At 37.4% G+C, this 15399-nt stretch overlaps 1 protein-coding gene across 2 annotated transcripts in view; it reads right to left on the reverse strand.

Annotated features, from left to right (window-relative positions):
- IPCEF1 (interaction protein for cytohesin exchange factors 1) overlaps positions 1-12258 on the reverse strand; it is a 37576-nt gene extending 25318 nt beyond the window's left edge. The window contains exons 1-3 of one of the 2 annotated variants that reach the window (XM_034428597.3): positions 12194-12258; positions 9562-9623; positions 6023-6072 (exon numbers count right to left, since the gene is read on the reverse strand). In XM_034428597.3, the coding sequence (XP_034284488.1) occupies positions 6023-6046 (24 nt within the window). In that variant the 5' untranslated portion in view covers positions 6047-6072; positions 9562-9623; positions 12194-12258. Of the gene's footprint in view, positions 1-4696; positions 4811-6022; positions 6073-9561; positions 9624-12193 lie in introns of those variants that run through there. The other variant, XM_087882853.1, reaches the window with a different exon arrangement.
- Between the last annotated feature and the right edge of the window lie 3141 nt (positions 12259-15399).

Below are 15399 nucleotides of genomic sequence, written 5' to 3' on the forward strand. Positions count from 1 at the left end.
CACATTTCATAAGTTTAAAGTTCAGCTGCTGTAAGACGGAAAGATTAGCGGCTTTGAGACAGGTCTGCCTGAACTGAAGCTTAAGAGAAAGACTTCAGTATGCATGTATGCATATGTTAAATTTGGATGTTTTGTTCTCACTAGTTGGACCCTAAGGTCTATTTCTGAGGTCTTTCTTCATGGATCCCTACCTAGTGAGGCAAGAAAGGTGGTCACAAGGTAAGAACTTGTTCAGTAGTGATTCCTCCTCCCCCCACTCTGCCATCTGTGAATTGAACCTTGTTGGACACTTTTCTGATATCCGCTGAAGACCTTTTTAATCTACAAGGCAGTTGAAGAAAATGTATTAAGCATATCAACTATTATTTTTCTGGATATATTTATTATTATTTTAACTACTGTTGTTATTACTGTTATTTTTGTTTTATATTGATTTGTTTCACTTTCTTTTCTTTTCAATACTTGTACACTTTCAGGGAACTGTAATCAACCAACCAACTAAGAAATAAAAGCTGAGCAGACATGAAGAAACTCTCTGGAAGTGTAATCTTTTCTTGGAATCAAAGTGATAGAATGGAGGCAGAAAAATTCTTTCTCCCAGGACGAAGGTATTGAGCTAGTCCCTGGCATTTCAAATGACTTTAGTCAAAAGATTTGAGTAATATTTTTGGTCTGGGGTGCATATAGGTGAGCAATCTCATGGACAGGGCCAACATATTCCAATCCTTTTGGGATTTTGTGGGCATTTTATGGGGAAAAATAGGTTAAAAAAATTAATGTGTTCATTTTGCTCCTTTAAAGCAGGAGGAGTTTTCAAGGGTGCCTTATATATCTTAGGTATCCATTTTGTATCTTAACCTCTTCAAAACATGGGAAGTTGGAAACACAATGCTGGAGGTTACCAATACATAAGATCTATAAAGACAAAAGTTACTTTGATTTTACTGAATGGGAGATTAGAAACTAATCTCAATCAAAGTAAATTAAAATGTTTCAGATGTGAATTGAACTGTCCCCTCTCTTAGGGAACTATCACATCATCTCTGTCTCAAAGACTGTGTCAAAAGCACAATGCTGTCTCATCGTCACCCTGCTGATGAGTAAACAACACACCACATTGTCACAGGAGCAACAGGGATGTCAACAGGGAAGAAAATTTACAACATCATAGCCAGAAATTGTTCTTTCACCTAGTTTTAGTTGCCCCATGAAAATGTATTTGAATTTAGTCCAAATCTATGTGAATTATTTTTCAAAAATTATTTATAGAATGTTGAGGTCACAATTTTCAGGGATTTCTTAAAATCTACAATTTGAAATAAACAATTGAATGTACTTAACCTGAGGGAGATCGTTCTTTCAGAAATTTTTAATGTATTACCAAATAAAAGTGAATTGGCACTAAAAAAGAGCATCTAATGCCAAACACATACACACACACACACACACACACACACAAACATACACACACTTTGTTGATGCCAAATGTACTCCCAAATGTCCGAAATTTGCTGTAATCGCTGAGATCCTTTTGCCGTTCTCACAGACAGAATAAAAAGATGAACTTTCCCTGATAACCTCAATGCACAGAGTTTATATGGAAGGAAGGACTTTTTTAGACATTGGCCTCATCTATTGGCTTTAAAAACATACAAATAGACAACAAATAGACAAATAGACAACAAATATAGCTCTTTCGGAAATAATGTAACATGGATTCATCTAGATAAACCTGCTAAGATATCAATATCAGTTCTACGCTAGTTGAAACTTCTAGGTCACTTCCAACAAGTACAATGGTTTTCAATCCAATCTATAAGACTAATAATTATTAGTATAACCAGACTCTATGTAATCTATAAATGACCCAGCAGATGGATGAATCCAAAGTTCAAACCAAATAGACTGTTATGTAAGTCAGAAATAGAATGTCAGAATACAGTGGAACTTTAAGACTTCTATGCTAGGGGTTTAAGCAGAATTCCCACGGCACCAGAGGTGGGTTTCAGCAGGTTCTGACCGGTTCTGGAGAACCGGTAGTGGAAATTTTGAGTAGTTCGGAGAACCGGTAGTAAAAATTCTGACTGGCCCCGCCCCCATCTATTCTCTGCCTCCCGAGTCCCAGCTGATCAGGAGGAAATGAGGATTTTGCAGTAACCTTCCCCTGGAATGGGGTGGGAATGGAGATTTTACAGTATCCTTCCTCTACCACACCGACCAAGCCACGCCCACCAAACCATGCCATGCCCACCAAGCCACACCCACCAAACCATGCCACGCCCACCAAGCCACACCCACAGAACCGGCAGTAAAAAAATTTGAAACCCACCACTGCACGGCACTACTTTTTAAACTTGACCTTGCAGGTAATAGTGAAACTGTTAGGACACTGAGCCCAGATTCGTAGAAGACAGCTTAGAGTACACAATAGTTATATACTGCATGCCCCTCTCTCTCTCTTTGGAGAGACAATGATAAAAGTAATAAAAGCAACTTTAATGCTGATTGCTTCCCTAAACTGAGGGGGGAAAGCTTAGATTATGGTCTTCATCCAATTGGATATCTGCTTCTCAGGTATATCTGGCCCCAAAAGAGAATGTTCATGAATGTACAACACTTACTACATTATTACAAGTGTCAAGAGGGCATCTTCATCCAAAGCATCTGTTCCTGTATTTCCCAATCAACATATTTCAGTTTTGTATAAATAAAGGGTGAAAATGCAGTGGTTTAGCTGAATCTTTGTCTCCATCCTTAGCCATGCCAATTGAAGTCGGTCTTGCAGAAAATATTATGTTCTGGATTAGGGGGGTCTGTGTGAAGCTTCAATTTAGAAATTACATTTGAAATTGATTCAATCAAATCTCTGAATCAAAACAATCCTCCCCAGTGAATTTGAAGACAAAGCAAATTATTAAATTGAATTAAATGTAACGAAGTTATTTCAGTACCCTGGGAGCATTTGCCACATTTGCAAATTTCCTAAACAGATTCAGAAAATTGAAGCGGTTTGATTTTTTTTTTTCTAAACATTTTCCCTGGAACTGTATTAGTGATACTCTTTAGGTCAGAACAGCTATAAATAATTTTATTCCACACCACACTAAGCCTTCAAGGATTGCAAAAGAACATGATGCTCATGACAATGTCTTCTTCATATCCCCTAAGCTTAGTCAAGTCCTAGTAATTGTCTGACCCATTGTGGAATGAGTATCTTTCATCTTCCCTCAACACAAACTTTACCACTGATTGTGGCACATTAACAGTGATGGAGATGATTATGTAAAAGGGGCTGCCCTCTGCTCATTTCCTGTTGAATAAGCTGGAGACTAGTATGCCTGGTACCCTACCAGTCATGTTGGGTGAATAGAAACTGAAAAGCTGGTCATGTGACAGGAAGGGAAAGTCAACTTTATGAAGTCATCTTTACTTTCCCTTCCCAGATCCTTGCACAGCCTCCCTGCAAGTTGCACAGGAGTTGAAGCTGGATAAATAGAAATAGTACTTAGACTTACATACCGCTTCACAGTGCTTTACAGCCCTCTCTAAGCAGTTTACAGAGTCAGCATATTGCCCCCAACAATCAGGGTCCTCATTTTACCCACCTCGGAAGGATGGGAAGGCTGAGTCAACCTTGAGTCTAGTGAGATTTGAACTGCCAAATTGCAGGCAACCAGCAGTCAGCAGAAGTAGCCTGCAGTACTGAACTCTAACCACTGCACCACCGTGGCTCACCCTGGCCCACCATGGCTAAAGAGGGAGACTTTCTCTGTTAACCTGTGGCATGACCTGGAATATCTCCCTTGCTTCAGTCTGTGCTCCTTTCCCAGCCCACCCCACAAGATTAGGGAGGCCGTGACTATAACTTTGTTAGATAAATTTGTATGCCACTGTATCCTTTCACATTAAAGCTAGCTTGCAACAGTACCATATATCATAAAACGTCCTTAGTACTAATAGCCTTAGGGCTAATAGCCTTAGCCAAAATAAACACCACAACATTTGTAACATATCAAAACCAATAAATGACATTAATACAGAACACAAGTGAATATACCAATGGTGAACTACCATTCTAAAAGAACCTCTGGGAAAGTTTGGTCTTCACCAGTTCCAAATACATAGAGCGTGTCCTGCTTGGCAGACCATACCAACCCCATGGCCCATCTGTAAGCAACAGATCCACATGGATGGGTTGAGCTCACTCTGTTCCATAGCTAAAACATTGCAGGTGATCCATGCAGTGGACAAGAGCAAGGGAGAGAACAAAGTGGCACAGACCTGTCAACATGCCTAAAATTGCTTCTGGCAGAACTCCATTCCACCACCAGCAGGGACAGCAATTTGTGCTTATTTTTTTTCCACCTGGCAAATAAGAATGTTAATGGGAGGGAAAACTCGCCCACCTATCATTGCAACTAAAGTGGCCCTATGGTAAACCGTCAAGACAATACTATCATAATTTTCACTGCCATCAAATACAGACATAGTCATTATGAAACAGCAATTCAGCCATCAACCCGACTACTTCAGCATTTCCAATTCTCCAGTAAATGGAGGAGCTGGCTGGACAGAATGGCAGAAGGGAGGCCCAGGAGCCACTTTGTCAACCTTTGGTGTTTTCTATTTCTGAAATTTAGTTGGAATTTTTAAGCCAATTGCTCAATACATAGCCATGTGCTAGGTAATTACTCACAATATCTCGCACACCAGAGGGATTGCACACCCACATTTTTTGAGAGGAAAATAACTTAGAAAGTTATTTCATTGTTTGTTGAGTTATGAAAACCAAGGAGATGGATAATGGAATGGATCTTCTAGAATTCTGATCAGAATAATTCTGTATTCCAACCCCTTGTTCAGGCTTCTTGCATTAAATTAATCCTGAAAGCCTGAGAAGGGACAAATCTAGCAATTATATAGCCCACTTAATTTTCTGAAAACCCATCCATGAAACTTCTAATCAGCCTCATCTGTATTTAAACCACTGTTTGTGTATGTATGTATGTATGTATGTATGTATGTATGTATGTATGTGTATATATATATTTCTGATTATTCTTTTCAGCAGCATAATAGAACAGTGCACCTAGTTATCTCAAGAGCAATCTACATTTTATCGTATCATTGAAAAGAAGTCTGCTGACCAAACTGACAACCATAACCTCTAGGAGACAAGAGAGCTAAAGATGCTCTTTTGGAGACAAATATTGAATTCAAGAAGGTGTCATTAGACCACATCTTGTTTCCAAACTGCAAATCAAGAGGTGACCAGTGCAGCCATTTTGGAGTAGAAATCATCAGATGTTCATTCTTACCCATTTCTCTGCAAAGATAATTATCACCTCAGGAAGAAAACTTCCCCTTAACCATTATCCTGTAGATGTTGACTTGTTATGGCAATGTATGGAGGAGTAGGAGAGAGAGGGGGGGAGGGAGGGTGTGTGTAATGACAAAATGGTAGTTGTGACTGTGAGAGTGAAGCATTTTTACATGTGCGTATATAATGAACATTAAAATAGGGTGTGGCCTGAATCACATGGAGACAGACACCATTTTGATTTTTTTTTAACCTTGCTGCAGATACTGCTGGTGATTTTACAAGGAGAATATGACCCACTATTAGGAAGGCAGCAACTGTATCATGCCATTTTTCTGTATATAATAAAACTAACTGTATCTCTTTTGGCATTAAAAAAAGCCAAAGGTTGGCTGCAAATACTCTCGTCATATGGTCAGATCCCGGAGTGTCATCCATGATTCATTGTTTACTAAGTACTGTACCTAAGTATCATCAGGCAGTGGCACTTTGGAAAGTGTCCTCATCTGAAAAAAATAAATCACAATTTACAATGTTCCTGTCAAAGTCATTATCCCCTTTAGGTACTTGAAAGTTTACTGGATGATTCAGTGGCCAAAAACAACACAGAAAAAAGCTTTTATAACCCTACCAAGTAACTTTCTCGCTAAATAAATAATATTAATTTCTTTTTTCTCATTAACGTTAAAATTATATACTCACAGTGGCTCTGCCATCAGCTGCCATCCAAAGTATTGAAATAAACGGTGAAGCTGGAAAACAAAGGGCATAATTACATTTTAAATACTAATAATGCTAGGGAAATGCTTGTGATTAGCATTTAATGGACATACTTTAGTGTTGCTAGTTACACTGTGTTGTATTCCATGTAACAGAATTCAAAACAGCTCTCTAAATAGCAGGCCTGCAGAAATCCCTGAGGCCATGGGTTGAGGATTTAACCAAGGAATCAAAGACAAACAGGCGAAAGAAAGACTTCAGAGAGGAAAGAAAGGGGTTCCTTCCACACATAGCCCTGAACTTGAATTCTTTAAATCATAATTTGTTGTAGTTAGAAATTGCCTGGTTTATACACAATGGGTTAGCCCCAAGTGGGTTCATATACATTGGCTAAAAATGAGTAGCCCCCTCCACTTCCATAATTGACTATACAAGATGTGGCTTGGAGGCTGAAACCCATGAGGAAAAAAGGACAAAGGATAAATAGTGAACAAGATGAAAAGGTTCTCCAGGGATTCACAATTATACCATCAGTGCAACTCCCTGATTGTTCAGACAGGAATCAAATATTTCATGAGACATTTTTCTCTCTTCTGCACCCAACACTCTGAGTTAGGCCCAGATTGCAAAGTAGGAAACCCTTTGATGTGTAGGGCCACTGCTGCAGGAATATTTGTTCTGAGTGTAATTTTTGCTCAGTGGGCAATAACAACAAATAGAGTACATATCCACTGTGCTTAAAACAGCAACACAAGGCACACAACAGTGCACACTGTTAGAAAGCTTGGGTGTATTTTTTTTCCCCATCTATAGCTCTGCAAAGGCAGGTTCCAATTGCTACGGTTTAGAAATTAAATCTTTGATTGCCACCTTCATCCTCGATGAAGAAATGTCTTTATTTTAATTTTGTGCCTCTTCAAATTGTCTCCAATTGTCCCATGGCACTGAAATGAGGCATAACTGATGCAGCATTTTTCGTAGCGAAACAACTCTGATACTCCACCCATCAACGCAATTGGCTTTTGAACAATTCCCACAAGTAAAATAAGACGTTAAAGATTGAAGCACATCTTGATAGACCACAGGAGCCTCAATTACTCCGAGATTCTTCATAAAAACAATTCTCTCTGCCTTTTCAAAAATATTTGGCCTAAGAAATGGAAAGTTAACTTAACAAAAAATAAAATTACTTTATACTGTATATGACAGATATTTACACAGACACACAGGTCAAAACCTCAAAAACCTGAATTTGAATAAGACAGTTTCATGAGAACAACTTTGATGCATTATTTTTAGTTTAAAAAGCCACCGTGGCTAACAATAGATCAAAACATTCGGGTTATCGTATTTAACTATGGTGAATTAAAAATAATAGAGATATTAAATTTGGCTATAAATAAGGCTAAAACAAATGAAGAGGAATGCTATAAAAAACATTTTCAGTGCTATATAAAAATTGGATCCCAAATATAAGCAGACACATAGGAAACCCTTTCTTTGATATATACATTATAAGGAAGAACAAAAGTTAACCAGAAAAAAAGAAATAATGTAACAAACAATATTCTGATAATTTAAAACCTATAAGAATCAGTGAAGAAAAACGTGGATTGTAGTGAAGTACTATTATTCCCTTTGCAACCAAGAGAGGGAAGTTACGAATGCCATCTCCAAAATAGCAATAGCAATAGCACTTAGATTTATATACCACTTCACAATGTTTTACAGCCCTCTCTAAGAGGTTTACAGAGTTAGCATATTGGCCCCAACAATCTCGGTCCTTATTTTATCAACCTCAGAAGGATGGAAGGCTGAGTCAACCTTCAGCAGGTGAGAATTGAACTGTTGGCAGTGAGCAGTGAGTTAGCCTGCAATACTGCATTCTAACCACTGTGCCACCACCATGGCTCTTATAATTGTGTGTTTCTAGCATATCTGATGGCATCTGGCTCTAGAGTTCTAAAGCTTCTCCCAATTTATCAAGGACTCACTTCCTACTTAATGTTATAATGGGATTAATGTAGGTCTGCTATGTTTGTCTGGAATTCTACAAAAGAATCTGAAAGAAGATTCACCAGACTCCATGGCAGCAGATGGAAATCATATTTACATTTTTTTTTTACTATTTAAAATAACTTAGCTTTGCTTAGCCTCTAGAAACTCAGCTGTTTGTAGAGAAACTTCTTCCTTTCTCCAAGCCTTCCTGGAATGACTATGTGAATTTGCAATGTTACAAAGTCAAATGACCAAACCAGGAAATGCAAAGAATCTGCAAAAAGATCACTTAAAAGATTTAGAAAGATAAAAAGATCCCTGGTCTTTTCTTCAGTTTAGTAATTAAGTTAAACCCTTATTACAGCTTGTTTTCTTTTTTCCTGGGAAAAGGAGGAAGGGAGACTGCACCTAGTCATTTCCCTCTGTGGATCTGTTGTTATTTTAGCCATTTCATCCAGGGAAGGGTTCCACTTACCTGTACTACCGGTTCGCAGCGGGAGCATGCACGCTTCTGCGCATGCACAGATCACCCATGATGACGTTGTGGCGGGTGGGCGGAGCCTCCCACCAGTTTTACTACCAGCTCTATAGAACCAGACCGAACCAGGAGCAACTCACCACTGATTTCATCATGTCAGACTATGATGACTTTATACGCTATCCTGTCAAACACAGCTTCTTCCAACTGTTGGATGTTCAACTTTGTATCAGATTTGATGTTATCAAGCCAGCATGTTCTTTGCTTGCCCCTTCTTCTTGTTCCGCTAACCATCTCTAACATCTTTGCCTTCTCCAATGAACTTGCATGCATGACATGGCCAAACTAAATCAGACATAGCCTGATGATTTTAATTTCTAGTGATGTGTCTGGTGTCTGATGTGTTTGGAGAAAAATAGCCAATTTTGCTTTCAGCAACATTCAATGGATTGCTTGTGGCTGTATTAGATCACTGTCAGTCAGTAACTTTATGAAATCAGATGCTCCCATAATTTTATGTGAGACTGGCATGTATAATATGTCTTGGGGGAAGATAACATTGTGCCACGTAGATGATTGGGATTATGGTGGCACAGTGGTTAGAGGGCAGTACTGCAAGCTACTCAGGGGTGGGTTATACTTACCTTTACTACCGGTTCGCAACAGGATCACGCACACACATTTGCTTCGCTTGCGTGCGCACCATGTTGATTTTTATATATAGCAAAACTGACAAGAAGATTGGTAAAGTATTTGAACTGATGGCAGAAATGCAGCATTATTATAAGATGAAGAGGAGCCAATTATCTGTGATAATGTAGAATTTATTAAATAGAGATACATGTACCACTAATGTGTAATTGATATCCAATGCCCCTACTAACTTGGAAAAAAAGTAAAAGTTGATTTTTCGGTGCAGAGAAAGTAAAAAATTAGAAAAAGCTTCCTTGAATTGAGAGAAGCCACTCAAAGACTCCTAACCAGACCTACTACATAAGAATCAGAGTCAATATTAAAGAGTAACTCAAATTAATGGATAACTTACCTGCAACAAAATAAGATACGCTTTTGTTATTGTATCTAAAATGCTTGCTTCAATGGTAAAACCTGGGGAAAAAATAGGGGTGAAGGAGAGAGTAAGAATCATTGTGGAACAATCAGAAATAATAACACTGGAAAGAAAGTAACTTGTATAATGTGTTTCCTGTAAATTGCACAAATCAACATCACAGTGAAAGATTGTTGCGCACATGCTGAAGTTACTCTTTGGCTAAATGAAGAGACTCAGATTTGGGGTGTACTGATCAGATCACAATGGTTTATTCTGATGAATTGAAAATGAAATGTCTTCATTTGATAGATAGAATTTGTCATAAATACAGTGAGAGGAATTTTCCATCAAACACCAGAAGAAAGATGATTATCTAAGAAATGAGGGGTATGAACTCGTATACTTAAAACTGAATTAAAAATAAAAATGCGCATTTAAAATTGATCTTGTTTATTTCCTGATTCATTTGTTCCTTCTGTCTGGTAAAAAAAAATTAGTAAGGCCATTTTTCGCTATTTACTATGAGGCTGGCTTTCACCAGTTGCTTAATTTGTAAATACTTTTTTTCCAGACTCAATATATGAAACTGACAAGCAGATATGAAATTGGTGTCTATTCATTACTTTAGTAGGCAGTTTGCTAGTTTATATCCAAGAAGATAAGTAGTTGTAAGCTTCATTAATTGGAATAACTATTAGGACCCTGATCTTTTTCTGTTTCTTGAAGAGTAATTAAGTAGTGATCAACTAAAAAACAGAAAAACAAGACAAGAAAACAGAAACTAGACAAAAGGCCATAACAAAAAAAAAATCATGCATAATTAGATATGCTTATAAATATTAAGCAAGTTTGCAATCTTAAGAAGTGCAAAACATCAGAATTTATTTCTTGAAAAAATAATATAATGAGAAGCAATCTGTATAAGATTACTTCATTAATATCAGTAAAAATAAGACCAAATTTGAATAAAACAATGTTTAATTTAAAAATTCTTCAGAATTTTTTGGTGCTAAATTTTGTGTTGCATGATTTTTGCCCCCTACCTTCTTCTCCACACTTTCAAATACCATTGCTGAAAAGATGTACTTTAGTTTCATAGTATTCTGCAATAATAAATCTGATGCATAACAATAAATACTGAATTAACCTCTTGCCCTGTACCATTATATACAACCAGAGGAAAATGAACAGTAAAATCCCACTAGAATTGATTAGCAAAAATTATTCTGTACTTATTTTTTCCTCATTTCTTATTCTCTTATTTAAAATTTTAAATAAAATTGAGAATGTCCCAAAAGATGATATGTCCCAATTTGAAATTTCTCTAAGAAAACTAGAAAGATTTAAATTTTTAAAGGAAACAGCACCACACACATTTTATTTTTAGAATGAATTCCTGTAAACGTGCCAAAACATTTGAAACTTGTAATCAATTCTTCTGCAAATTACATTAAGCAGAGTTAAATTTCCCATCAGGAGGCAAGCTCTCTCTGCCACCCTCCCTCTCTCCCTTGAACTGGTCATATTTAACTTAGTTACTGGGGTAATCAAGGAATAGGAGTACCAGAAATGGAGGCAAACATCGTTTCCAGTTTTTCCAAACTTCTAAGGAATGTTTTATATAAAGTTTTGGGACAGTTGTTATGCGATGTCTTAGGATCTATGAAGAAACATATCAGGCTGCCTACCTGAGTTCTGAATAATTTCACTCCTGAGTTCTGAATAATTTCACTCCTAGCTTGAATTGAAGAGCATTAAAATGACAGGTGTGAAACACCTCTGCTCAAAGCTAGAAGTAAACAGTGTGGAAAAGCAATCAACAATTTGAAGCGGAATCCAAGAGATATTGAGATGTGCCCTTTGGTGTGTAAATTTGTTTTTGTGCAATCTGACAAGTGAGGTCTGGTTTGCTGCTTCTGCTGTATTTCTATATTTATACTATGCACATTATAATAATGTATAATATTCTAAAGCTAATCAAAGTTTCTAATCCACAGTTTTTGGACCTTTTCCCAATCAGCCAAAAATATCACAAAACACAAGTAACACATCCAGATAAATACAATTGTGGTAGACAATCATTCAAAAACATGAGTGTATGCACAGACTTAGTTTTAAAAGCAAATTATCGATATTGCAAGTTCTGACAACAAAGACTACTCATTTGTACTTGTTTTGATTGCAGTAATAAAATCTTTATTCTGAACCTGAACTGTTCTGTTAGCTTTTCTTCTACATTTCGCTATGGAAGTTAAACATCATCTGAGCAGGATAAAAACCCAAAGGAAAAGGTTTCTGTCCTTAGATTTCAATACCTTCATTGAAGGCAGTAATTCAGAAATAAGCCCCTTTTCAAACAAGCTGACTTATTTAAATCTCTCTCCTTGAAATCAGTGGGAATGTAAAATGCTTAATTTTCTCTGGGCCATGCCCTATCTTCTCGCTGCTTATCTGTACTGTAGAACTAAAGGAAAAGAGGAAGTCACACTGATCTTTGAAAAAAAGGAAAACAGCAACAAAACTGAGCAAATGCCTGTGCTCTATCATTAATTCCAAACAATTATTTTACAATTGAAGTAAACACCAGAATGGCATTTGAGTTTTAAAAGGAGCAAATTGCACATACCGGAGAGCTAGGGGTTCTAAAGAATCTGCCAGAGGTCCCACCTTCTCTACTTTCTCAAAGGAGACAGGAAACTTTACTCATTTCTTTGAGTAAGAAATGTTCTGCAATGAAAGATTACACAAGAGGAAGCTGGAGGAAAAGGCTTGAGTAGGCAAACCAAAGACAATAGTTTCGTTGGTATAACAACCGTTGGAAACCATTTGACCAACAGGCTTATTGCTCCAAATGAAGACATAGCATGGAGTTTTTCCTCATTCAAAGTTGGATGAGGGCAGTCTATGAAACAAATGCAAGAAAAACTTATGTAATTCATTTGTCATTCATTTCAGTGATAATTCGTGGTACAAAACTAAGACCAAAAAAAAAAAGCTTTCTTTAGAAAATTGGCAGGCAGTTGTATTAATCATTTATTTGTTTAAGATTAGAACAGTCATCTTCTACTCTCAATAATTTATTTGTGGGGGAACATTTTAAAATTACCCAGAAAGGTTTGTTAATATTTGAAGTGCCATCAAAATATTTTGTACAAACAAAAGATAAAAGCATATTCTCCATGGCAAAGATGGGAGATCCAAAGCTTTCCAAATGTTGAGAAGTTGGAGTTGTAGCACAGCACAAAACATCATGGGCTGTCCCCTGATACCACTAGATCAGTGGTGAAATGTAAAATTTGTTACTACCAGTTCTGAGGGCGTGGCTTGATGGGGGGTAATGTGACTGGGTGGGCGTGGCCACCTCTTTTTTTTCTTTTAAAAGCATTTTTTTCTACAATCTCTTTGGCTGAAGAGGTTGTTAAAAAAAATGCTTTTAAAGAGCTCTGACGATCCCAGCTGAGCCACGTGATCATCAGAGGCTTTTTTTTTAACTTTTAAAAGCATTTTTTTCAGCCAAAGAGGTTGTAGAAAAAATGCTTTTAAAAGTTAAAAAAAAAAGCCTCTGATGATCGCATGGCTCAGCTGGGCATGGGGGGGGCAGAGATTTTTGCTACCGGTTCTCCGAACCATCCGCTGCAATCGCTACCAGATCAGGCGATTCGGTCCGAATCGGGAGCATTTCACCCCTGGACTAGATGAAATCACTAGGGCTCACTGCCTTAGAAGAGTGAGGAAAATTCTCAGGGATGACTCTCACCATGGTCACCACTTCTTTACCCTCCTACCATCAGGAAGGAGATATAGAAGTATAGCCAGCCACACAACAGGCTGAAGAACAGTTTTTATCCGTGGGCTGTCAGACTCCTGAATGAGAAATAACATCATAACTACATAGTATGATGGACTGCAGGGCCGGCACAATGTGTAACATGTTCACACTGGTGCAATAGGACTGGGTGGTTTGTTAATATGATTTATTGGGTTAGGGGTTTTCTGTCTTCACTATGAGTTGTATTGTGTTGGGGGGGGGTGTACTGAGGATGCTCAGCCAATCTCATTGTACATATGTTGTGCACTGACAATAAAGATTTGAAATTGAATTGAATTTTATTCCAAAAACTGGGTTTCCAGGACTACAGGGCTTTGTGCCCTGGCAGTACTTCTAAAGCATCAGTTGTTAAATGTCTTAGAGATAAGTAATTTGCTACCCTGTCAAAGAGCAAAATTGTCAATTTTCCATGGAAGCAAAGAACAAGCAGAGATCTTCCTATTTGCACAAGGTTCATGCTGTGAATTCAAAGTGCATTCTCATTCCTTGATTATGCACTGTTTGTTAGAGTTATTTTGTGTTAGCTAATGAAGACAGGTTGTTTAAGATCACAATCCAACCCAAAAGTTTAATACTTGTTCTTCATTATGTGATTAAAAGGATGTTGCTTCTTATGTTACTTCACTTAGACTAACAGAGATGGACACGTTAATATTATTCCCAAAGCTGCAGAAGAAGTACTTCAGATTTGAACAAGCACAGCACTTCAGCATTATTCATTAAAACACAAGTGATGCTTTTCAGGATTGAACATGAGCCAGGAAAAAAAAAAGAGTTGCAAATACTTTAAGATCACTTCTGTTTCAAATCTCTTAAGAAAAACTACAGTTTATTTTCAGGCGCACCAAAGGCGTGAATCACTTCTAAATTTTTCTGGGAACTACAAAATTTATACTGCGTTTAGCGAGTCTTCTTAACAATTGAGAAATGTGATTGTAACACTCTCTATGCTACAGCTAGGTATATTTTCTAGGTTTTTTTAAAAAAAATGACGTTGCTTTTACAATGAACTCAAGGAAGAAGTGTTATCTATTATTTATCACTTTGCTAGACTTGTGAGAAATTGGCTTAACTAATTCACTGCATGAAGGGTATGGTCTTAAGAAAAACAACTTGATAATTGGTTATTTCCAATACCAAACAAACATATTGCAGGCTCCCATACTTATTTAACTAGATATTGGACTAAAGTAATCAAGCTAACAACTCCTTAATGATGGAGATGGCCAATGTCTAGAAGCAATATAAATTTTGGTATCTCATCTGGGAATTTTTGGTTTAGCCAGTCATGGATGATCAGACAAGTTCAGCATGCAAAGCCTTTTTTTCTTGTATATCTAAGAGGAATTAATGCACTTTTCTTGTTTTAAGTGATCTCAGTTTCACATGTCATTCAAAAGCAAAGCAGTTGTTTAATTTAAGGATAGTTAGCTAAATAAATCAGCTTCAAAATTCATTGAGATATGCTAAGTTGCAAACAAACCACATGCTGGTTTAGTGAGACATTTGATAGCTTTTCGAAAACTTAATCTACGTTTTATCCACAGTTTCTAGTTTCAGAAAATCTGGCATATTTCAAGTAACAAGGCAAAACATTCAGATCTGCTTATCCCCAAACTCATAAGTTTAAAGCTAGAGGAAAGCAAACAAAGAAATGCTGGAAATCTGACAATCAATCTGTCAATCACAGCTTAGCTGAGTAATGGAAAGATGCTTCATTAACCTGTCTTGAACCAATAAAGAAGCCTTCATTACAATGGGACCTCACGATTACCATGTAAGACCAAGAAAGAGATGGGTCTTCTTTAATGAGCATGAGTACAATCATGCAAGATCCAGAGCAGTGGTGGTTTGCTACCGGTTCACCCCAGTTCAAGAGAACCGGAAGCAGTGGAAGCGAGAGGCTCCGCCTACCCTCCCAGGCGTCATCAAATAAGATTTGCGCATGTGAAGAAGTGGCACACACGCGAGCAAACCGGTAGCAAAGGTAAGTGAAACCCACC

The sequence above is a fragment of the Pantherophis guttatus genome, chromosome 1 (genome assembly GCF_059756535.1).
Source record: "Pantherophis guttatus breed Tessera chromosome 1, ASM5975653v1, whole genome shotgun sequence".
Classification (NCBI taxonomy): Eukaryota; Metazoa; Chordata; class Lepidosauria; order Squamata; family Colubridae; genus Pantherophis; species Pantherophis guttatus.